Source organism: Schistocerca americana, chromosome 2 (genome assembly GCF_021461395.2).
Source record: "Schistocerca americana isolate TAMUIC-IGC-003095 chromosome 2, iqSchAmer2.1, whole genome shotgun sequence".
Lineage (NCBI taxonomy): Eukaryota > Metazoa > Arthropoda > Insecta > Orthoptera > Acrididae > Schistocerca > Schistocerca americana.
In genome coordinates, this window is record NC_060120.1 from 825,910,557 (window position 1) to 825,934,941 (window position 24,385).

At 39.6% G+C, this 24,385-nt stretch overlaps 1 protein-coding gene across 1 annotated transcript in view; it reads right to left on the bottom strand.

The window, feature by feature from the left end:
- LOC124595030 (replication factor C subunit 4) overlaps positions 1–22,032 on the bottom strand; it is a 66,356-nt gene extending 44,324 nt beyond the window's left edge. The window contains exons 1-3 of the mRNA XM_047133591.1: positions 21,734–22,032; positions 15,836–16,012; positions 4,849–4,947 (exon numbers count right to left, since the gene is read on the bottom strand). Of these exons, the coding sequence (XP_046989547.1) occupies positions 4,849–4,947; positions 15,836–16,012; positions 21,734–21,852 (395 nt within the window). The 5' untranslated portion in view covers positions 21,853–22,032. The remainder of the gene's footprint in view (positions 1–4,848; positions 4,948–15,835; positions 16,013–21,733) is intronic.
- Between the last annotated feature and the right edge of the window lie 2,353 nt (positions 22,033–24,385).

Here is a 24,385-nt window from a genome sequence, read left to right on the forward strand (position 1 = left end):
CAGCAATTATTCTATCCAGAGACATATCTGACCCCAAGGGATAATGCAGGATGTTACTGAATTATCATCACAGGCATGCTTGGCTGCTCATTACCACAAATTCCAGCATGCTCTGATATATAATGGAATGACAAATTCTTTCCCTGCTTCCACAGAGAAAGCAGGATATCTTGGATGTTCTTGACAGTATTCTCTGCTGCTGGTTACATTCTCCGGCTGGTTTGCAGTGCACTCTATAAGTACAAGCAGATGAAAGTCATCAGGATCATGTACAGCTCCGCATCAAAAAAACATAATATACCGGTAGCTGCTAAATCGTAGGATACTGTCTGGGAAAACAATGGAACGGTTACCCACAAGGTTTAGTTATGAAGTTTTTATTACCACCTCAAAAAAGAAAAAGTAATCCTATGTTTGTGAGCATATGTCTGCAGTCATGGTACACTGAAAACCACTCCCTACAGCATACAGTATCCTGCTGGAGCAGCCAAACCAAAATGGCACTGCCCATTTATGATGTGGAGTATCATGCAATAAATCATTTTCGGCATCAGTGGAAATGTGCAGATTTGTCAGGCCAACCCAGATGACTTCTTTAGCCATCTGGCTTGGCTGAAATGTGATCAACAGTGGTGAATGCTGGAGATCCTTTGGCTTATATAGCTTTAAAAAGTTGTAGCATAGTTTGAGCCGTCATCGGATAGAAAGTGGTGGTTCACTAGCTCCAGCACAGAGGCTAGTTCCTGTTGCCAGTCTTGTTCTTTTATTGTGTACTACATCCAGCATCTTTTGATATGTAGTTCAAGATAAGTAACAAACAGTACAAGCATAATCTACATGAGATCAGATAAATGCTTTACACATTGTTGTAGACTAGAACTGCTTCCAGTCTGGACCTTTCTATTGAGACGCATTAAGCTGCCTAAAGCTTTAAGTGCCCTTACTCAAGTCCCACAAGTATGGTAACCAATGAGCCTTTGATCACATGAGACCCATGAGCCTGCCCGACAGATTAAAACTGAGGCTGGTGTCATTAAAACATAGTTCCGGTTCACTTAAAATTTGGTGGATACAATTAAAATGAACACACGTTGTTTCATCCATGTCAAATTCAGAAACTGTATATTAAGCACATTAATTCCGTCTGAAGGATCAACTGTAATTGGCAAGATGTTGATGCTAGATAGGAGGAGGAGGAGGAGGAGGAGGAGGAGGAGAAGTAAATCATAAAGTCATCAACAAACAAAGAAGTCTTCTGTATTCTTCATTCAGCACACCTGCTGTTAGAGCAGGAAAAGCAAATTTTCAATTCTTGAAATGAACATGAAGCTGAAAGAATTCAAAACCATAAAAAATGTGTAAATTTTGCATAACTACAAAATAATGAAACATCGAGTAAATTAAGTGTTGAAAGCTCCATGATGTTATTTGTATGGATGATGCTGTTGCCTATAAGGGGGCTGCAGTACCAGAAAATTATAACTAAATGCAGGAAAACTTGCAAAGGATTGAAGATTGGTGCAGTGCGAAACATGAACACTTTCATCAACTGAAGCCTTGATTTAAGACCTGCTTTCCATCATACAGAGAAACATAACAAACAATAACAAAATGCTGTGGTTGAGTGCACCTTTGCATTTACATAGTAAACTGATACAGAGTCAGTTACACCACGCCGTCCCTTCAATGAAGTTATGCTGTTTATAGCAATGATCAAGCTGGTGACGATCCCTTAACAGTCACATATAAAATTGCTTGAAAGTTTGTCTCCCACTTAGTAACTGTATGACTTTACAACATTTGACAAATGCAGTTTGAAGCTATCCAACGTAAGCACAGAAGCTCTAGTTATGTTTTGACCTGCAGGATGTATTTGATTTCCGTCCTACCATATACATCTGGGATAAAATCCCTGAAAAGTGAGGGATAAGCCCTGTAGGAGTTACAGGCCCTTTCAGCAAGTATATAACGAATCAAAACAGATCAAAATAATGCAGAGAGGGGTGCACACAGAAAATGACAATTACTTAACAACAGATTACTTACGTGAGAGGAACAGAAGATTGTTAAGTTTCAGCACTGTAAACACTGCAAAGACAGGGAGAAAATTGATACACAACAATAAGACATACTAGTATCTGTTAATTTCCTGAAATAATTGCATGAAAAATGGAAATGTCAGAAAAAAGTAAGATGGTACAGTATTGTTAATAAGCAGACTCAAAGGGCTAGGTAAAAAGAGTTTCCTTCTTCATACACAATGACACCTTTCCTTTGTGAAGTGTGAGAGTTCTACATCTAAAAAAATAGCCTACAAGCCACAGTAAAGAAACTTGCTGAGCGTACTTCATACAATTTTAACAAATTTCTGTCCTATTCCATTAAATATTGAGCTAGGAAAAAATGACTATCTATATGCCTCTATATGCTCCCTAATCTACCTTGGTCTAATGGTCCCTACATGAGGCATATGATGGTGGCAGCAGAATTATAACATGGTCTACCCTAATGTTATTTACACAACAGGTTTCATGATAATGAGAGCAGTAGGCTTGAATTTATCACAGTACCATCTTGTCTGTAAATTTCTTGTCACAGACATCACTGTTTCCCACAACTCCAGCAACAAATTTAGGTGTTCCTTTCACTTTCCCCACCACTCCTTTTTAATCTTACATTCCCTTCCATATGACTCGTAACAAGGAGACCACATACCAATTGGATTTTTGTAATTTCTTATATTTATGGTATGTGAAGTTCAAAACTTAAATATCAGTCTTCCCAAATAGTTTGATGCAACTCTCAAAAAATATTGAGAAAATCGACTTTGAGGTTTTCAGACCATCTTTAATACACAAGAGTACGGTTGATTTATTAACAAGTTAGTTTGCTCACCTATCACATGGGATGCATGAGTTCGATTCCAAGCCGATTCAAGTTTATAAACAAATGTGATGGGCTTCACAACTAATCTTGCAAGTGGATATCATCTCAGTTTCTCTCTCTCTTTGTTAAGGTGCATTTATACCTGAGCAACTTTCCATGGTGACCAAGTGCATGTGGTCATTGCACAAAGAGGCAAGGAGCCACATGCACCTGTATTAAAGTTACTCATACTTCTGACATGTGCACACAGACCATGATTAACAGGTGCAGGAGTCTCCCAATCTCAGATGGGGAGACACATGCAACAGACCTGCAACTGCCTGGAGTTCTCTCTGTTTGGTGCTCCGATTTACTATTTCTCACTGTTAAAAGATTCAGTTTTTCGCACATATTCAAATTTAACTTTGCGTTAGCACTTTGGCCAAATGATCTAGCAAGAACACAAGAAATTTGAAGAGCATTATCATGCCCCCCCACCCCCAAAATCTGGTTAATTCATCAGATTATAAGGACAGAATGAAATGACTGTCTACAGTTCCTCACAAACAGAAACAAGTTAGAAATAACAAAGGTAGGTCTGAACAAAATAAAAAGGCTTCATTAGTACATCTGACAAATACACATTTAAAAAGAAGAGCGATTCTGGAGATCTTGGTCTGCCGAAGCTGTCTCAATTCTTTTACAAACCAATTTGATTCATAAATAATTTGTGTCATGGAGAGCAAACAAATGAACACTGAAATCATACTTATAATTCAAAAGGCTGCTTCCACCATTATATAAGTACTGCAGAACCATATTTTCACTATACAAAGGCCTCAAACAGCCCAGGGGAATTCCAGTTCACTTAAAAATCTCATGTGACATCTAATCACTTCTTGTTAGAGTTTGAAGGTTGAAGATAAATAAAAAACAAAAAAAAATTACTTAAATGTTTTTGACAAAATCAGAGCCCCAATTTCCTTCTAAAAAAATTAGAAACTTTAGCAGCACATGTATCCAGTCCCTAGCAGAAATGTGCACCCATAATGTACTTTTTGATTTGAAAATAGAACCTGAAACCGACCATCTAATGTCTGGTATTTCTTCGTTAGACACTGGACAGTCCTTGAGCGTTGAAGAAACTGCTCCCCTCTACGCTTCAAAAGTTTCAACTGTCAATCTATCCAGCTCAGCCAGCAAATCAAATCCATCACAGCAACAACAAAATCTAGCACCACCTGACAAACGTACATTACTGGCCTCATCTTTGGTAGCATGTACAATATCAAGTGATTTGTGAGGTAAAAATTCACAATTGCACATTACAAAAGTATTTTTGAACACAGATTCTCATCACTGTAAGAGACTAAGAAAAGAATACAGCATCTTTTCACACAAACTGAAAGCACTACTATCATTAAAATGGAGAAGCTTCAAGCTGATTCAATTTTACAAACAAACATTAGCAACAGATGCACCCAATCACATAAAACATGCCTGTTAAAACATGAACACTGTATTTCTGCACAATATTACTGTAAAATATTTAAAAGCAATTAATGTAAGAAGTGTGTAAAGTCAAGGTCGTTTCGACTACACTGCCCAAGTTTCGCTGGGATGCCGTCACACATTCGCTATACAGCCCCAATCTCTCCCCATGCAATTCTCATAATTCTGGAGCCCAGAAGGAAGACATTCATGGCCTTAGATTTCCTTGGGACAAAGAGGTGCACACATGGGTACAATCATGGTTCCATAGGCAACCACAAACATTTTTCTACAAAGCCACTGACCATCTTGCATCGCAGTGGGATAAACATACAAATAATTATGACAATCACTTTTGAAATAATAAGTCTACTTAATTTTTCCACCTGTCTTGTTTTTGACTCCTACTACTACTACCACTACTACTACTACTACTACTACTACTACTACAGTATCCAAATGTCTTATCTAGATCTGAATGATAGTACTTACTCAGGGCGAGTGCCACTTGCTGTTAGCTGAGCAAAAGTTTTCACTTTATCTCTAATGACTTGAATACCTCGTTCGTCAGATGCATTCAGCTCCAGAATCCTATGCAGAATAAAAATATCAGAAAATGGTGTTGAACATGCATGACAAAATAATTTCCAAAAATCACATTCCTCACATTAGGTTCCGTAGTCACTATGAACTTTTAACAGTTTAAACTATGATTCCAAAGTGGTTTTAAAATTTACTGGTATACAATAACTTACTAATTTTGCCCTTGAAGCCACATTTAAAGGGCACCAGAAAGCTGCCAAACACTACTGCTGTCATTATCTAGGTAAGCAGGACCCAGTATGTGTCTTAAAATTTTGTCATGTTGCCATAAATATCCTATCAGAGTGTAATGAGTCTGTGTGTATCAGTGGCTCCATGGAGACCCTTGGCAGGCCTCAGGTTAGGCTCTCTAACTTTTATAATAAAGCACTCCATGTTGTCCTTAATTTTTCTAAAAACCTGTAAGAGGGCTATGACACTATTTTGACAACAGAAGCTCTGTTTTATTACAGAGTATGTCATTTAAGTACAACTATTCAAAGGTCATTCAGTAAATGATGTACAATTTGTTTTTACAGTTGTTAACGTATACAGGAAAATGGGTCATTCCATGCCAAGTGTCTAAAGTTTCCTGCATGATCACCATGTATTTTAATGAAATTTTGTGTGAACATTGGCAGATGCTCCCAATAGCCACTGTTGAGGTTTCACCATCAACAGTTTAATGCTTGTGGAAATATAGTCATTAGTTTGACCCTATAGTGCACTTTCAACAGTGTACTTATGATTTCAATTTTCGTATAACTGATAACAATTTTCATACAACTAGTGTGAAGCAAATTCGGCCAAAAAACCAAGTGTTTGAAAAACTATGAAGAAAGTATGTTATAAACCTGAAACTTTGCTTGTGATAACTTATCATCACAAGATCTTAAAATACAAAATTTAATTCTCCTATTGTTTTCATATGGTTTACAAATTAAGAGCAAAGTTGATGAGTTTTGTAAAAATGTCAAAAATGGGTATTTTCATTAGACGAAACAACAAGTTTACTGTTACCAGTCACTGTTTATCTCTACTACATGTTTCAAAGGTTTAAACTTCCATCGGCAGGTGAATTTACATTTGTTAGTACGACATTTGGGTTTGTGTGTGTGTGTGTGTGTGTGTGTGTGTGTGTGTGTGTGTGAGAGACGATATTTTGAAGGAACTTGGGGCACTGTCTAGTGGAGAAACAAAACACTATTTAAAAACAAGGTTTTGGGTTTCTTTTGACAAAAAAGTTTTTTTAACATATCTCTAATGGTAAACATAAAATAAGTGAAATAGAGTACATCCAGTGGTCACAAGTTCCTTTCACTGTCGTAGCACATCACATGTATACTGCCATATTTCGTAAACAAATATGGCGTCTGGAAACTATTGGCACAAGGATTGTATAGCAGAAGAGAAAACATTATCACAAAGTACAAAGAATCTACATCGTAACAACATTACTAGAGAACACATTTTAAAGGATTTGGAGGCATTTGTTTTGAGATGTCGAATACATGCGTTGGAATAAATACTTCAGGTGGTATATAAATCCGATTTTGACAAGCTAAAATAGCTTACACTTGATACTCGTTTATACAATCAGGTGAAATGTTACAAACTTTAAGTACTATAATCATATTGGCTACAGTGGTAAAATGACACACAAATAACAATTTTGGTTATGATTCACAGATAGAAATGAAAGGCTGGAATCAGAGGGAGAAAGATAGAAAAAGAATGTGAGAGGGAGAGGGAGGGGAGAGAGAGAGAGAACTTTACAAACTTTGATGAAAAGAGATGGTTTGATGTGTAAGATGCTGATACACTTGATGTTAACATGGTGTTTTGTTTCCTGTAGGTGGGTGGCTATTGCTGATGTGTGGCAATTTTTGTATTTTAGTGCTGCCATGTGTTCTTTGAATCTAATTTCAAATGATCTGCCTGTCTGCCCTATGTAGAAGCAGTCACAGTCCAAACATTCAATTCTGTAAACACCTGTGTGATGAAGTAGGCTTTGTGTGCTGATGATGTGGGGTAACTTCTGTCCAATCTTGTTGTCTGTGGTAAAGGATATGCTTATGCCTGTTCGTTTGAACATTGGCACTCTGATATGTCACCTACAAAGGGGATTGTATGGAAGATGCTTTTCTCTTTTTGTGTTTTGATTGCTTTGCCGTTATTGAGTGTTTTAGGGTGTCGACTATGGAGCAGTTATAACCATTTGCAATAGCTGTTTGTTTTATTATTTTAATTTCTTGATCACATTTGTCTTCAGGGAGTGGTAGTTGGGGAGCTCTATTGATCTTGTACTGGAATGCTGCCATTTTGTGTGCTGTGGGGTGACAAGAGTAGTTGTGGATTGTAGTATGTTTTGTGGTAGGCTTCTGATGAATTTCTGTTATCCTTTATTCTAATGCTAAGGTCTAAGAAATTTACACTGTCATCTGTTTGGTGTTCAACTGTGAATTTTGCGTCTTCATGGGAGTTGTTGAATAACTTGCTCAACTCACTGATGTCATCTTTAGTGCCTTTGATTAAAATGATGGTATCATCTATATACCTGTAGTAGTGGTATTTTCAGCCCACTTTTACAAAAAAAAAGTACTTTCTGCAAGCTCATTTCAACAATTTTCATTGGGAAGACCATGCTAAATTACCTGAAACTAGGATTTGATTTTTGCAATGTGAGCATATAAGGCCCTAAAAAATAATGACAAGACAAAGAAGCAGTGAGATATTCTGAAGGTACTCAAATTAAATCTGATATTTTTTGTTATTTTACTGATACTCTGTGGGGAAGATAATATCAAAAATCCTGGTGAATAGGAAGTGCACCCAAGTCAGAAAAATTCAAGAAAGCACAAAAAAGTGTGCCTTTTGTCGCAACTCATCATGATATACTTCATCCAGTTCTTCTGCTGTATTACTACAGAATCAAACTAGTTGTAAACTACAAATTTGACTGTGCATTACTAACGCACTGGAGGTCACAGCAGTAAAACTGTTTTAGAACAGCTGCAACACACATTCTATAAACTGCCTTCAAGTTTTACACCTTTGTTACATGTGAAAAGTTTGGTAAAGTTCGTAATGTGATATTTTTTGGAAAAGGATTCATGTTAATGAGCATTCTGAACATGAATTTTAATAGGCCAGCTTCGCCACAAGTCCATATGGTAAAGATGCCATCAATGTATCTAAACCAAACCAGGGGCTGACGACATCTTTACTATATGGACTCATGGTAAGGCCGACTGCTAAATTTCTGAAATCTCTTAATACCTTCTCCCAATTAAATTTCACATTGTCCTATTCCAAATCCTGTGCTACTTTCCTTGATGTAGATCTCATCCTCACGTAAGACCAGTTACACATTTCTGTCCACATTAAACCTACTAACAAACAACAGTACTTACATTTTGACAGCTGCCATCCTTTCCACGTCAAACATTCCCTTCAATACAGCCTTGGCATTAGAGGCAAATGTATTTGTTCCGATGCAGATTCTTTACAGCAGTGTACCACCATTCTCATCTCGCCTTCACTGTATGTAACTACCCCACCAGCCTAGTTTAAAAGCATATTTCCCAGACCATCACATCTAACCCTGGTTCCGCCAAAGAAAACTTCAGAGCACACCACTGGTCACTCAGTATTATCCTGGTATGGAATGTATTAATCAGCTACTTCAACAAAGCCATGATTTCTTACAATAAAGCCCTGAAATGAAATCCATTCTGTCTGAGATTTTGCCCACCACACCTAGAATAACTTTTTGTCGCCCATCCCAATCTCCCCAATCTTCTTGTCATATCCTATGCTCCTTCTGCACCCATCACCCTACCACATGGCTCCTACCCCTGTGACCATCCCCGCTGCAAGACTTGCCCTATACACCCTCCTACCACCACCTACACCAGCCCTGTAACTGGAAAAAGGGAGGGCCACCTGTGAAACGACACATCATGTACCAGCCCTTATGTAAACACTGTTTGGCCTTTTACATCACCATGACTACCACCAAATTATCAATTAGGATGAATGGGCATAGCCAGAGGGTGTATACTGGCAACACACAATATCCTGTTGCAGAGCATGCTCTACAACATGACAAGTGTGACCTTGGTACCTGTTTCACCACACATGCCATCTGGATTCTTCCCCCAGACATCAGTCTATCAGACCTCTGCACATGGGAACTAGCTCTACAAGATGTCCTTGGTTGTCACCATCCACCTGGCCATAATTTACGTTAATTTCTTCAGTCTCTGCATTTCTTCACAATAACTACTCTTTTCTTCACTCCGATTTAGTTTTCTCCATCTTTCATTGTCTTATCCATCTGTTTTTCACCACCACCCTCCCAGCTCTGTTACATACAATGCACTTAGAATTTCACTCTTATTAACTCATATACGATGTTTAATCAGTAATCTCTGTCTTGCATATTACCCTGTCTTCCACCTTTAAGCTCTCAGGTTTTCAAGTCTCCTCTGATGCGGTCCCCAACAATTAGTCTTTCCTTCTCATCCCGTCTGATATGTCTCCCCTAACCCACAGTTCTGGGTGACTTTCCCAAAATCTACCCCTTTTCCTAGACCTCTCCAGTTCTTTTCCTTCACCCCTTTTCTTTCCCCTTCAACCCTTCTGCCTGAAGAAGCAGCCACTAGGTCTGAAAGCTTGCCTAATTATAACCTTCTTTTATGCGTGTGTTTTGCCACTGCTTGGTGCATAGATTTTTTATTTATCCAATTAAATTATTTTATCAAAAACTGATCGCTTTCACTACAGTATAAACTATGGCAGATCGGGTGGTATGATGCAACAGCAAGCAGTAACAATTCTGCATGATTGCTGTATGTTGCTGCTTTGTTGTTGGACTATTTACATATATTCAGAAGAGAAATAACAGTGGCGTCAAATTGACCCCTTCCACTGTTCTAGGTATTTTGAAGGAAATGTGTGTGAAAATATAAATATTTTGTAAATTCTAATACTTCATCATTAGAGGAGAAAAAAATTTAAGTTCCAAGTAACAAAATTGGATAGGTCACTCAAGAAAAACATATGACACGTCATTTCGAGTCCTTCTGTCATCCTAGTGTTAGCAATATTCTTGAGTTTTTTAATACCTATAACCTCAAAAACGTTTCAGGATATTAACTTCTACCCCATGTTTTTCTGTTGCCTTAACAAAAATCTCATTCTACCTACTAATTCCTTCAGTTCTTCTTTTACCTTAATAGATCCAGAAATTGGAAGAGAATCAGCAGGTTTATTCTAAAGTTATTTGTTTATTGTTTTGTAAACCACTGCAATAGCCACATTGCAGCCTGATGTGAATGCTGTTCTCCAAAACGGGATGAGTTAAATGACATTTGCAGGCAGTTGGATATTACCCTTCCACTGTCAAACAATTGAAAGCTGCCGCAAATGAATGTGTTAGGAGAACTACTGAGAGCCGTGTACCCGATACCAGGTGCTTCAAATACTATTCTCTGCTGCAGATCCTGCCTCCTCTACAGGAAGTATCAGAAGATCTGTCATTACTCATTCACTTGACTGTGAGTGGCATGTCAGTGGTACAGTTAGGTGCACTATACAGGGGAGTCAGGGACTAGGGAGAACTCAGAATTGAGCCAGTGACACTTCATCTGTTGGAGGCAAGAGGCGGCAAATGCAGAATGGTAGGGATTGTTAATCATCATATGATGCATATGGTACCTTTTAGGGAAATGTCAGCAAGGAATGCAAAGGAACACGACATGCACCCAGTGTGTATGCCTGACGGTCTCACTCAATATGTTGAAGAGTCTATACCAGTGGCATCCATTAACGGAACATGTAGGAACAAATGACGCCTCTCCTCTGGTCTCTGAGGTCATACTTGGATCAGTGGCTCATTCCAGTGGCTGGCACAAAAGGTTGAGAAGAGCAATCTTGCACCAACAGTTTCAATGAAGTTCACAGTTTGTAGCACTGACCCCCCAAACTGATCATGGCCCCTGGTTCTGAGTTGAGTGTGAGGATTGAACCAGAGACTTCAAAGATTCTGTAACATAGTAGTCTGCAACTTCCTGAACTTAGGTCACAGGTTTTTTAAGGTAATTCACCATCCCATCCTGATTACGATAACAATAGGGAATCAGGAAGTGTCAGTTTAATATCCATAGAAATGCCACCTACAGGTGAGAGTATTAAAATCCTAGTGCTTAACTATCAAAGCATTGACAACTTAGTGCCAGAGTTTAAAACACTCCGAAGAACCTGTAGAGCCTAATATTATACTGTGTACAGAAATCTAGTTAAAACCCAAAATTGATAACAATGAGATACTTGGGAAAATTTTAGGTGGATATCAAAATGATAGCCTAATGGTAAATAGGGGCGTATTTGTTGCAATAGACAAGAAACTCATATCCACCAAGATGGAAACTGAAATTGAATGTGAAATTACCTGGGCAAGACCCAGTACCAAGGATGTACATAAAATTATAATAGGGTTCTCCCATCAACCAACAGACTCACCATCAGACGTAACCAAAATCTTTAGAGAAAACTTAAGTTCACTAGTATAAAAATTCTCAAACCACATTGTCATCATTGGAGGTGACTTTAAATCATCCAACAATCAATCTGAAAATATACCATATTTTAAGTGGAAGGTGTGACAAGATGGCCTGTGAAACATTACTGATTACCTCCTTTGGTAACCAACTTGAACAGATTGTCCAGAAGACCACTCATTATGGAAATATACTGGATCTGATACCAAAGACCTGACCTCTGAGTAAGGCCACACTGAAATTAGTATTAGTGACCATGAAACAGTTGTACCAATAATGATTACCAAAGTAAAAATGGCAACTAAAATATGTAGAAGATTTACAAATTCAGCAAACCAGATAAAGAGACAATAGTGTTGCCCCTCAATAAGGAATTCAAAACATTCAGCTTTGGAGAGGAGTATGTAGAAGAATTGTAGCTCAGATTTATGAATACTTGACCATGCATAGGACTAGATAGGGAGATGCTGATGAAACTGAATTGGCAGACATGTCAAGACAGATGCACCCATGAAATCCTACTTACAAAGCTTCAAGAAATAGTGTTAAACAGTCATTCTTCTTGTGCTCCATACATGAATGGAGCTGGAAGAAGCCCTAATAACTGGAACAACAGTAAGTACTCTTTGTAATGTACTTCACAGTGATTTGCCGAGTACGAATGTATGAGGGAGAGTCAAATGAAAATCTTAAATATTTTTTAAAATATTATTTATTGTGCAGAAGCGGTACAAAGCTGTATCACTTTTCAACATAATCTCCCCCATGCTGAATGCAAGTCCTCCAGTGCTTTCAAAGTGCATAAATTCCTTTAGAAAAAAATTCTTTTGGTAGTCCGCGCAACCACTCATGCACCGCGTGGCGTACCTCTTCATCAGAACAGAACTTCTTTCCTCCCATTGCATCTTTGAGTGGTCCAAACATATGGAAATCACTTGGGGCAGGTCTGTGATTGCTGCAACTGTTGTACGGGTAGTGTAGGGCCTTGCATTCTTATGTTGCAAAAGGACACCTGTTGACAGCAATCCAGGTCGCTTTGATTTGATTGCAGGCTGCAGATGATTTTTTAGGAAATCTGTGTATGATTCACCGGTGACAGTGGTCCCTCTAGGCATGTAATGCTCCAAAATGATGCCTTTTTCGTCCAAAAAAAGAGGCGGGATAACCTCCCCTGCTGATGGTTCTGTTCAAAACTTCTTTGGTTTTGGTGATGAGAAACGGCGCCATTCCTTGCTCGCTCTCTTCGTTTTCTGTTGGTGGAAGTGAACCCAGGTTTCGTCCGCAGTAACGATTCTTGCAAGGAAGCCATCACCTTCTCGTTCAAAGCATGTCGTTCTCTCATTTCAGGAATCGGCTGCCGTGGCACCCATCTTGCAGACAATTTGTGAAACTGGAGCACATCATGCACAATGCGGTGTGCTGACGCATGACTAATTTGTAAGCATGCTGCAATGTCATTCAGTGTCACTTGGCGGTTTTCCTTCACTATGGCTTCAACTGCAGCAATGTTCTGTGGAGTCACAACTAGTTGTGTCTGACCTGGACGAGGAGCATCTTCCACTGATGTCACACCATTTGCGAACTTCTTACTCCATTCGTAGACTTGCTCCCATGACAAACATGCATCACTGTACTGAACCTTCTTTCGTTGATGAGTTTCAATACGTTTCACACCTTCACTACACAAAAACCGAACAACAGAATGCTGTTCTTCACAAGCATCAACACGTCGTTCTCTCATTTCAGTGGTGCCATCTTTATACTGACATTGTGACGCGGTATGTGTGCATCTGCACTATGCTGCCTCCTACAGGCTGTTTGTAGCCCACTTATCAACTTTCAGGATAACGGCGTGAAATTTCGATTTGTTATTACAAATTTAAGGTTTTCATTTGACTCACCCTCGTAGATACAGATGAAAATCTTGATTCATTATCAGTTTCTATTCTTAAACAGAATCACTTTTAGATTCTTTTCCAAGCAATGGAAAATCTAGGATGGTACAACAATATTATGATAATGATAGATTCACCATACAGAGGAGTAGCAATCCATCATTTTCATAATATCAGAGTTGTATTTGGTATATTTAATGAACATCAAGAGAATTCAACTGGAAGCCATTACAATGATGCATATGCCTGAGTTTTTACATTACTGCATGGAGTGAAGCGTCAATACGTGTAAAGAATAAACATCTGAAGATGATTCAATACAAAAGCTGAAACTGGTAATGAAAAAGTTTTCCCGTGGCTTGTGATGAATTTTTTAGTATTTATCACACAATGCAGTGACTCAAGCCAAGCCAGGTCAACCCTAAAAATATGCATGATCATTGTTTCTGGATTCAGCAGACAGAGTCTCAGTTCTAGTCTGAATACATAGTCCTTGGAGGAACATTCTCTTCTTGTTAAATAAACTTAAAATAACCCAACATATCTTATGTAAGTACGTTACACTTTATCCCCGATTTATAAAATGGCATTCTTTGATGGCTTCTGCACAATGATAATAAACTCATGTTGAGGGCAACTGTGCTTTGATTGGCATGGCACCATTATATTAAATTTGAATATCCTAGCAGCACTGCCATGTATGGTCAATGTGCGACATAGAGGGCACTGTTGTCATCACCTGATGTGGTCAGATAACAATGAGCCTGCGAGGAGTCTTTGGCGAGAAAGACACTGAACTGCAACCAGCAGACCAGCACATCAACAGTGGGTGTGACACTGTTGGTGTGAGTGGCACTGACTGATTTGGAGCTGTGGTCTTTGATGTGTCCAAGATGTGGCCACAGAATATTGTTGAGACCCTTCTGTAGAAGTTACAAGTATTTTGGGTCAGTTATTTGAAGTAATCTGAGTGCCTCAATCATTTCTACTATGTCACCAGTTACATCTCAGCCCTAAGTAGTGGTTCCTGGCTTTAATATTCTGTTGGTGGTATTGTTCAAGTCCTTTCAGATATTTATTATAAAGCTTGTAATTATGATGTTGCCTTAGCTGAACATTCGTCCACTCCCCTTCTTTCTTTTAACACAATGCTCCAAACATACTCAGCCTAAAGTTATTGCTCACCTTGCACTCATGTAAAGTGCGCAGTAATCAACTCTTGCAATGTGTGAGCAGGTCTAAATTCGTAACATACCTTAACATGAAATCCTTTAATACTTCCTCCAGCCATAATGATGTATTGCCTCAAACACCCCGTGACTAATGTTACAAGAGCTGATAGTCTGCTCATTGGCTAATCCATGAATACTACCATCTTCTTGAAATTCTATCAAACACCATAAAAATTTTTGTGCCCACATTACTGTATCAAGCCAAAACCTCCCCACTTCTGTCAATAATCCAAGGAGTGTGTGGGGTAACATCGCAAACAACTTAGGTTCAAGGGCATACTGAAACTATGTGCTGGACCCTTCTTCATGGGGAGGAGAGCTTCTGTGAAGTTTAGACAGTAGGAGATGAGGTACTGGTGGAACTAAAGCTGTGAGGAAGCATCATGAGTCACATTTGGGTAGCTCAGTTGGTAGAGCACTTGCCCACAAAAGGTGAAGGTCCTGAGTTCAAGTCCCGGTCTGGCACACAGTTTTAATTCATCAGGAAGTTTCAAATCAGTGCACACTCCACTGCAGAATGAAAATTTTGCTATGGAAACTTAAACTTTAACGATTGTTGATCATGATGGAAGACTGACAATGAATTCCAGCCACCAGATACCAGTGATATGTCTCACTGCCAACAATATTTCAAATAAGGCATAGGGAAGATGCATTGGCAAAAAAGAAGGACTTTTTTTTCATCTTTCTTTGTTTCGCAGTACAGTAGAAACTCAGTACTGTGGAAGGGTGAATGACTTGCCAACAAAGGAAACACTAGATCCATAATCAAATACCTAGTATTAATGTTTTTTAATACTTTCTAAAAGAGAATATGGTAGGCTCCTTTTTAATACAGGCACACTTAAAAAGATATTTGAACAGTGTATCAGACTGGCCCCTTGCATTATGCCCTCACCACAGGCAGCAGTACTGCAGTCTTCACAGGGTTATAGCCCCAGTTGTCTCCCCTAGTACCCCTTTCTTATCAGGCCTGTGGGCATAAATGTATTAGATATACAGTTTGTGCCCTATTTTCAGCCACATTTGACAGCTTTTTGTTGCCACTTGAAATTGGCTTCCGAGGTGAAAATTAATAGTGGTGAGGGAGCAACTAATCTTTATTTTTGACAAAAATCTACATCCTCAATGGAATCATACTTTTAATTTTTATGAAGTACACTTACTGCTAACAGATGACTAAAATAAAAGTACTTTTAATAAGTACCTTTCCCTGTAAATGTCTCCAAAAAGTTGTTTGGCTGCTGCAAGAATTGTGCTTGTCTTTCCAGTACCTGGAGGTCCATAAAAAAGCAAATGTGGTAGATCTGAGCCACTGATGCATTTTCTAAGCACAGCAACTACTTCCCCTTGCTCTACAACATCATCCACTGTTCTTGGCCTGCTGCAGAAAGAAGAATCTTTACACTTTTCACTAAAATAAACAGGAAGTCTACAACAGTTTCATACATTTTCACATGACTCAAAAATGTGGAAGTGGGTACGACATCCGATCACTTCTTGTATGCTGAGGCAAAAAAAAGGCACCATGTGTATTTACACTAAGGGTCAGTCCACGTCAACTCAGCCAGTTTTAGCAATGGTCTCCACTAATCATCTCCAACTTTTTTAACTTTTACTGTAGCTGCAGGCACATCTCAAAGGAAGTTCTGTAAAGTTTTAACTTAATATGTGCTATACTTTCTGCAACAGGGCCATCAGCTTGGAAGCCAATCAGCCGATGGGCGTATCATCATGAATAAATTGACGTGTTTGACAACTCTTTATAAGTTGACTACTGCAGTGAGAAACATACAAATTGGTTTCAGTATTAAGAAAAGGACAGCAATCAGCTGCAAAATAAGTCATTTACTGGAGAAGATCTTGACTTCAAATATTACACAGTCATCATCAGTGCTAAAGAAAATTTTTAAAAAATGTTAGGATTGGTGGAATCAACAAAAGATACAAAATATATCAAGTATCAAAGGTACAGGAATCCACAAGTAAGTACATGGTAGTAACATACTAGTTGCAACAGGGGATGTAGATCCCAGTGTGTCAGAGAATAAACACTTATACATGATGTGGGCATGCATGGGACTGATAGAACTGTTGCCTTTGCTTACATCATCACAAGCAACATGTACATACATCAAGAGCCTGTGGTGCCCTCTATTGGAGCATATATTGATTTTTTAAAAAAATAAAACCATAGCAGGTAGGTGGATCTTAACAGAAGTGTATGTATAGGGTTTACAAATTCACAGAAAATATATGATCCATAAAAACAAACAGCCATTTTACATGTGAGCAAGGACAGGAGGACATGTAGCATGCCCTCAATTGGTTTACAACAAATATGCGGTGCATTTCATATTAAAACTAATGGATTAGAATCCATTCGCAAAATTTCACACAGTAATAGTTTTAAAATATGTGAAGATGCTTCACACCATTTAAAACTCAGGAATGTATACAGTCAGGTAAGATAACATGAAGCTGTGCCATACGGGACTTGGGGTGTCCTCTCTGGTCCTGCAATACAGTGTGGTACTAATAAAAGAATCATTGTGTAACAAAACAAATACTGGGTGCGCAATTTACAACCACATCATAAAAAATATATTTAACTTACTATGTAACAGAAGGTATGCACACAAATAGTGAGTAAAATCTGACATATATAAAATACTAAGGTACATGAAGCAGCATCATAAAAGTCTTGAGCAGCCCTTGTGGTCTTAGCTGCAAATAAAATGTATTCTGAGCAAAATTAATGATACAGTCAAATCTTTGAATAAATATACATTATACCCTATCATATTCACGCCTCTAATATAGAGTCCACATGGGACAAAATATTTTTTATAAAATAATGTATGTAAAACAAAATTCTATGTATACTCCATCAGAGGGCGCCAAAGGCCCTTCACGATTTATGTTCATGGCATTTGCGTTGATGTAAACAAAGGCTGCAGTTCTCTGTCAGTCACATGCATGCCCACCTCATGTATTGGTGTTTTTATTCCGACACGTTGGGAGTCACGTCACCTGTTGGCAACTGGTATATTGTTGCTATGAGCTTACTTATAGATTCCTGCACCTGTGTTATTTGATATATTTTGTACTGTCTTTGTATTTTTTAGTACCGATGACTGTGTAATAATCAAAATTTAGAATGCTCCAATAACTGAAGGATATTGCGACCTATTGCTGTCCCCTTCTTAATGTTAAATTTCTCAACAGTAGTTGTGTACACAGGGATCTAATGAATTCCAATTCAGCTACAAACTGGTGTTTTACTCAGCCTTTGGTGTAAAGTTCCAATATAACATGGACAAAACCAGTGAGACAGCACATTTTCCACAACTGCTATTCAAATTGTGGAAAAAAAAAATAAGAAAACAGAGGAAAAAAAATTCTTACGCAGGTGCACCGCCGCCCCCCCGCCCCCCCCCCCCTCCCCAATTTCAACCATTTGTACCAAGTTCAGCATGAAACATTTTTATGTAACAATTATTTTTCACTGAAAAAGTTGTGATACACGACATGATAAATATGAACCCTAATGCTTGTTTAGTTATTGCGATATTTGGACCTAGATTGGGCTTCTTAAATTTAATCATCATTTTTGACCAATGTTCAGGGTCAAACATCTCAAAATGGTTTTTAACTAGTTCCATTAAAAAGAGCAGATTTTTATTCCCTAGATGTTTGTTGGTATGATTGCTTAAGGAATAATTTTTAGTTTCAAAGGCAAGCAACTATGGTGCAGTAAATGCGAATTTTATGTTAATGGATGCATGACTCAGTTTATTTTTAAGGCCATATAAAGAGGAAACTTGCATTGGTCCATGGTAGCTTAGCACCTATAAATTTAGAAAAAAATTGTAGTAGCTCTGCTACTACTGGTTTAAAAAAAATTGTCGTAACCCTTTGCTAAGGAGCCATGCCTGATAGCCTTGCAAGAATAGCCATGAGGTGTCTCTTTGTAAAGGTTTCCACACCTGAACTGGGTTGTACTGCCAGATTCCCAAGCCTGTTACACAGTTTCCAATCAGATTCCCAAGAATAAATGTGTGCCTGCTAGGTTCTCAAGCCTGAGCTGCTCTGACTGGACCTGAATTTTTTTACAATACTGGATAAAGATTGCTCACACAACTTGTATTGGTGCCCTGTCAATGTTCTGGATGGAGCAGGAATGATGGTGATAATACACTGCTCTGGAATCCAGCAGGCTAATAGCATTTCCTATTTGGCCAACAGAATTAATGTGCACGATCCTCGGGATACATGAAGTCTATAAGTACATCAATTTATTCAAATGATACATGGTAAAAATTCCCAATTCACCACTTACTGACATAAATACAGGAAATGTATTGTCCTGGTTGTAAATTCAAAATCTTTTCACCAAAGCAGGTTGTGATGGACTGGTCAATGTTTGCTATATATCACTTGAAACTTTGTTAATATGAATTCATTTTTCATCATTTCATACAAACTGGTAATCATCTCTTGTTCTAGAAATGATATGGCCATTTTCAAACCTTTCTTCTTGAATCAATCTTGCAGTATCAACTTTAGCCTTTTCAATGAAGAAGCTGATTCTATGCAAATTCTAATTACAAAACATGAACAAGTCAAACCAGGTCAAAATTAGGCTTTTCTCAGGTAGCAGAAGACCTGCATGAGCTCAAAGTCATTTTGGTGTTCTACCAATTCCATCACACAGTGACTTATCATGGTTTGTCAAGAAGTTCCATTCAACCTTTAATTCCAAAATCATTTTCATGATTACATAAGGTGATGAAGTTGCTGAAATTTTTGTACTCGGTAGCAGAACTCCCAATGAAATAACAGAAGTAGTTGATTTCCTGAACTGTATTCTTCAAGTGCTCACTCAATCTTGTCAAATAAACATGCACAGCAACAAGGGCATGCCTAACAAAATTACTGATTCTGCAAATATTGGATATCTTTGGTAACTCTGTAATAAACCACGAATGGCTGTGAAGTGGCCTGGCTATTTTCCCAGTGGAGGACTGCATAACATATTGCATCACAAATAAATAATTTTATGCATTTAAAAAAAAAAAAAACAATAATTACTCACACCTACCAGGCTGTGGCTAAACAATATCCCCATAATGTTGTTTTCTAGGAGCACTAGTCCTCCAAATTTCTCAAGAGACCTTTCATGATGTTTGGCAGGTAGGAGATGAGGTGTTGGCAGACATACAGCCGTGAGGACAGGCCACGAGTCGTGCTTGGGAAGCTCAGTTGCCACAGCACTTGTCCGCAAAAAGCAAAGGTCCTGACTGAGTCTCAGTCTGGCACACAGTTTCAAATTGAGAGTGTCTCAGTCTGGCACACAGTTTCAAACTGAGAGAGAGCTTCAGTTTCTTCAATTTTCAAATTGTCTCTGATCATGTTCTAATGATGGCTTTATTGCTTCATGATGTAGTGATGTAGAATGAATTTCTTTTTAGGGTCATATAAACTGGAATTTAAACAAATTCCAGTTCAAAACTTTATAGTCTTAAAAATAAATTGGTTCTCATCCATCCATAAACATCAAATACGCGTTTACTGTGATGAAGTTGCTGAAAAAAAAGATGTTAACAAGCACTTTAGAGAAAAAAAATTGTTCTTTCTTATGGAACTAGTTGCAAAGAAATTGATTGGGCATAATTTTGATATATTTTACACCAAGCATTTGTCAAATTTGATGATTAAATTTATGACACCCAAGCTAGCCCATATATCACAATAACAACATTTTACAATTAATATTCATTATGTGGTCTAACATCAACTTTCTCAATAAACAAATCAAATGTCATGACAAAAATGTTTTAGGCAGAGATATCAAATGGTCGACCCCGAGGTGAAATGCATGTAGTAATCCCCCCCCCCCATTTTAACAGCAACTGTGGAATATGTGCTACCTCATTGACCTGATCCACATTATATTCGTACTTTTAACAAAATTAGATATGTTCAGATCAACCTCTGGTTGACTTGATATGACCCATAATACAAAATTTAAGACAAGAATACAGAAACAGTGTTTACAAGGTGTTAACCAAAAAACGGGGTGATATTTGATGGTTTCCTGATAAAATGTTGAACAGATAGTATAAACAGAGAAAAACTATTTTGCAAGACAACAGCTCAATAAAACTGCCTCTTGGAACATGCAAACATGAAATTTACATAAAATGCTACTTTCGCACACTAGGACTAATATTTATCTGTAGTTCGCGTAATGTAGAAACTACGGATTTAAACATTTCAAATCTCTCAATATTTAGTCACTGAAATATTCAAACATATAAGTATTTGTTTATGTTAATTTAACAAAATGGTGTAAACACATAAATTCAAATTTCTTATAAAACTAACATTAGAGACATATTCTGTCTGTACAGGACTTTCTGTTTTCCCAGATGAAGTATATGCTTATATAACTCTCTCTCTCTCTTTTTTTTTTTTTTTTTTAAAAATGGGACATGCTGTCTTTTCTGAAGTTCTTTCAAAATACTCAGTACAATAATGATAATGTGAAAAACATCTAAACATTTTTCAGGAGCATTAGAACTATACTGTCTGGATCCTGACAAGTTTACACATTATTTGCTGTTCCTTACTTGTCAACTTTCACACTTTGAGCATTTTTATTCAAAAAGGCTTGTGATCCAGGAAACACGTCTCTTCTAATCATTTTATTGATATCAAGGGTGAACACTTATGGTTCATTCAGTATTTCAATTTTCGAGCATCACTTTATAGAACTCAAGAAAATTTGAACATTTTATTTAGTTTCTATTGGGAAGTCAGTTGTTATGTTAATGCCGCGGTTATATGCCTCCTAGAGTGGCGTCTGCTCCTCGGCAGCTTCAGCAGACTCACATGGAGTAGATGGCCCGATCATTAGAACACTGGTCGGGCCCAATCATCAGTAAATAAACATCTCTACGAGGTTGACTGTTTTATCGTATTAAAAAATAAACAACAAACTGCGGATCGCAATTAATGGGCGTAATTGATAGACGGAATGGTTTACTTTAGTTCACAAACAGTAAATGCACTGAGTTACAATATCCACACAGAAACTTACTACTTCTCAACCCAAGGTGTATGTTCCGCCTTCTTCGCACTATGTGAAGAACTCTGTTTGGCATCCTTGCTCGTAGATCCAGCCTGGCCCAACTTCCCAGTTTTTAAAAACGACTGCATAGTTCGCGTTCACGCTAATTACAATGGCTTTCCAAATCCGAAAACAATAAATTAAACCACATTCGAACACTGCATCTACTACACACCAAAAGCCGAAAACTCCCGCCAACTCGCAGTTGTAAACAATTAAATGACATCTTTGCGTTACATGAACAACACACATGCTGCGGCATAGAGGTGAGCAAGAAATCGTGTATCTGTTACAAATCACAGTGATTGAGAAGTCACAGATATCACAATAGGTTCGTTTAAGCAGCTGCCAGATTGCTACTTTAAAGCGCTAAAAAAACAGGCTTTAATGTGCACGCGAAGCTACGGTAACAGAAATCCGTCTTTGGTCTTTGTACTGCTTCAACGCTTCTCGTCCCATTTCTAGTTAGATTCCGCGCAAAGTGGTGGATAAACATCCAACTTGCTTACCTTACTATTAACAATGAAGTGTAAACGTGAAATAGCCGAACGCGGGGCCTGCAGTAGCTTCGAAACGACTGAAAAACGCGCCACAAACAAAACACGAGTCACTCTAATTCAGACAGCTTGGCAGCACCAAAAATATTTTTCCAGGTATATTCCTGCTGCTTGCTCTCACTGTTTATGTACCAATCAGCTACACTCCAAGTAGCCAGAAGCGGGAAGAGGCGTTACTTACACGCGATTTCAGCTCTGCGCATGCGCGTCAAGCTATCTGGCAGCTGCTTAAACAAACTTATAATAACACTTTACAGAATCTGGCTGTGGTTTCAGTCACAACTAGGAGTTGCAAGTAACATTTAACATTCCCGCTGTGTGCCATCTGTTGGCCAAATTTCGTACTTCTTCCTGTGAACCTTGAGTCATGCTACCGAGACTAGCTGCGATTTCAGTGGCAAGTCCAAGTGGCGACTAAAAAGCGCAGTTAAAATTCAACGCCGTGTGCCACCTCATGGCCTAAATTAGTACTACTGTTTTTCTTTGAGACGCGCTGTCGAGTCTAACTGCGATTTCTGGGACAAGTCGCAACTAAAACTCGCAAGTGATAACTAAAAAGCGCATTTAAAAATTAGATGCCGTATGCACTTTGTGTGCATCTAGAGGGTTGGATCCCCTCCTTCGAAAGCGTCAGATTGCAAAGCCTGGGCTACTCTCAGGGTGGAATCTCCGTCTTCGAAGATTGTGTGTGTCTGTCTGTCTGTCTGTCTGTCTGTCTGCCCGCTGCTGTCGCTGTTCGTTCGTTCGTTCGTTCGTCCGTCCGTCCGTCCGTCCGCCTGCTGGCTGTCCATCGCCGCCGCCGCCGCCGCCTGCTGTTCGTCCGTCTGTTCGCCGCCGACGCCGACGCCGCCTGCTGTTCGCCGCTGCCCATCGCCGACGCCGACGCCGACGCCGCCTGCTGCACGTCCGTCTGTCCGTCGCCGTTCGTCTGCAATGAGTACTCCCACCTCCACCGTCATCTACACCTCCCCCTCCCCCTCTCCCACAGTCACTTCCTGGAGTGCCGCCTCTGCCCTCCCTCCTTCCACCTCCCCTTCCCTTCCTCCACTTACCCACCCCCGTATCTCCTCCCCTGCTGTATACCCACACCTCTACACCCTTCCTCCAGCCTCCACACCCTCAACAACTCCCACTACTACCCCCGCCCTCACGTACGCCTCTGTTGCCGCCTCTGCTGCCGCCCCTCAGGTGGTTGGCTTCCCCTCTCTCACCGACCCCGTCGCTTCGTCTTCTGCATCTCCCGCACGCATCACGTTGCGCCGAGCCACCATCGCCACCACTGAACCAGCTGCTTCTCCCGGTGCCTCCACTATGCCACAGGGATCTGCCACCCGCCACCTCCCTCTCCTCCCCGTCCCTCTCCCCTCCTCCCAGCCTCCAGTCTCCAAAAAACCCCAAAAGCGCGTCCTTACCGACTCTGCTCCCGCCACTTCCCACAAAAAATCAACGCCACCTCCCCCTCCCCCTGCCGTCACCATGGACACCACCCCTCCTCCTGCCACCCCTACCTTGGTCCCCACCCTCCACACCTTTGTCCTGTCAACTCCCGATCCTAAGTTCCTCGACGCTCGTACCCTCACCAAGGAAATACGAAAGTACTTACCTGGTGCTCCCATATCCCAACTCATTCCCCGCAGGGACTCAGTCCTTATCAAGTCCCCGTCCCCATCATTTCACACAGACCTCCTGCGAAAACTCCCACGAGTTATGTTTGGCCCCCACGCCTCTCTGACACCCTTCCTTTCCGCTTCCACTCCTCGTCAGCCCCAGCCTCCCCGTCGCCCCCCCACCTACACCGCTGTGATCACCAAGCTCAGCCCGGTGATCACAGAGGATGAAGTGTTGGTAGAACTGAACTCCCACCCGGACTTGGAAATCCGCTCTGCTCGCCGTATCCACAATGCCTCTGGTCCCACCTACCTCATGCGGGTATTCTCAGAGTCCGCCCCGTCCATAGACCATCTCCTCACCCAGGGTGCCCTGATATACCACCGTCGCCACCCTGTTGAATCCTCCAAATCCCCTCCCCAATCCTACCGTTGCCAACGGTGCCTGATGTACAATG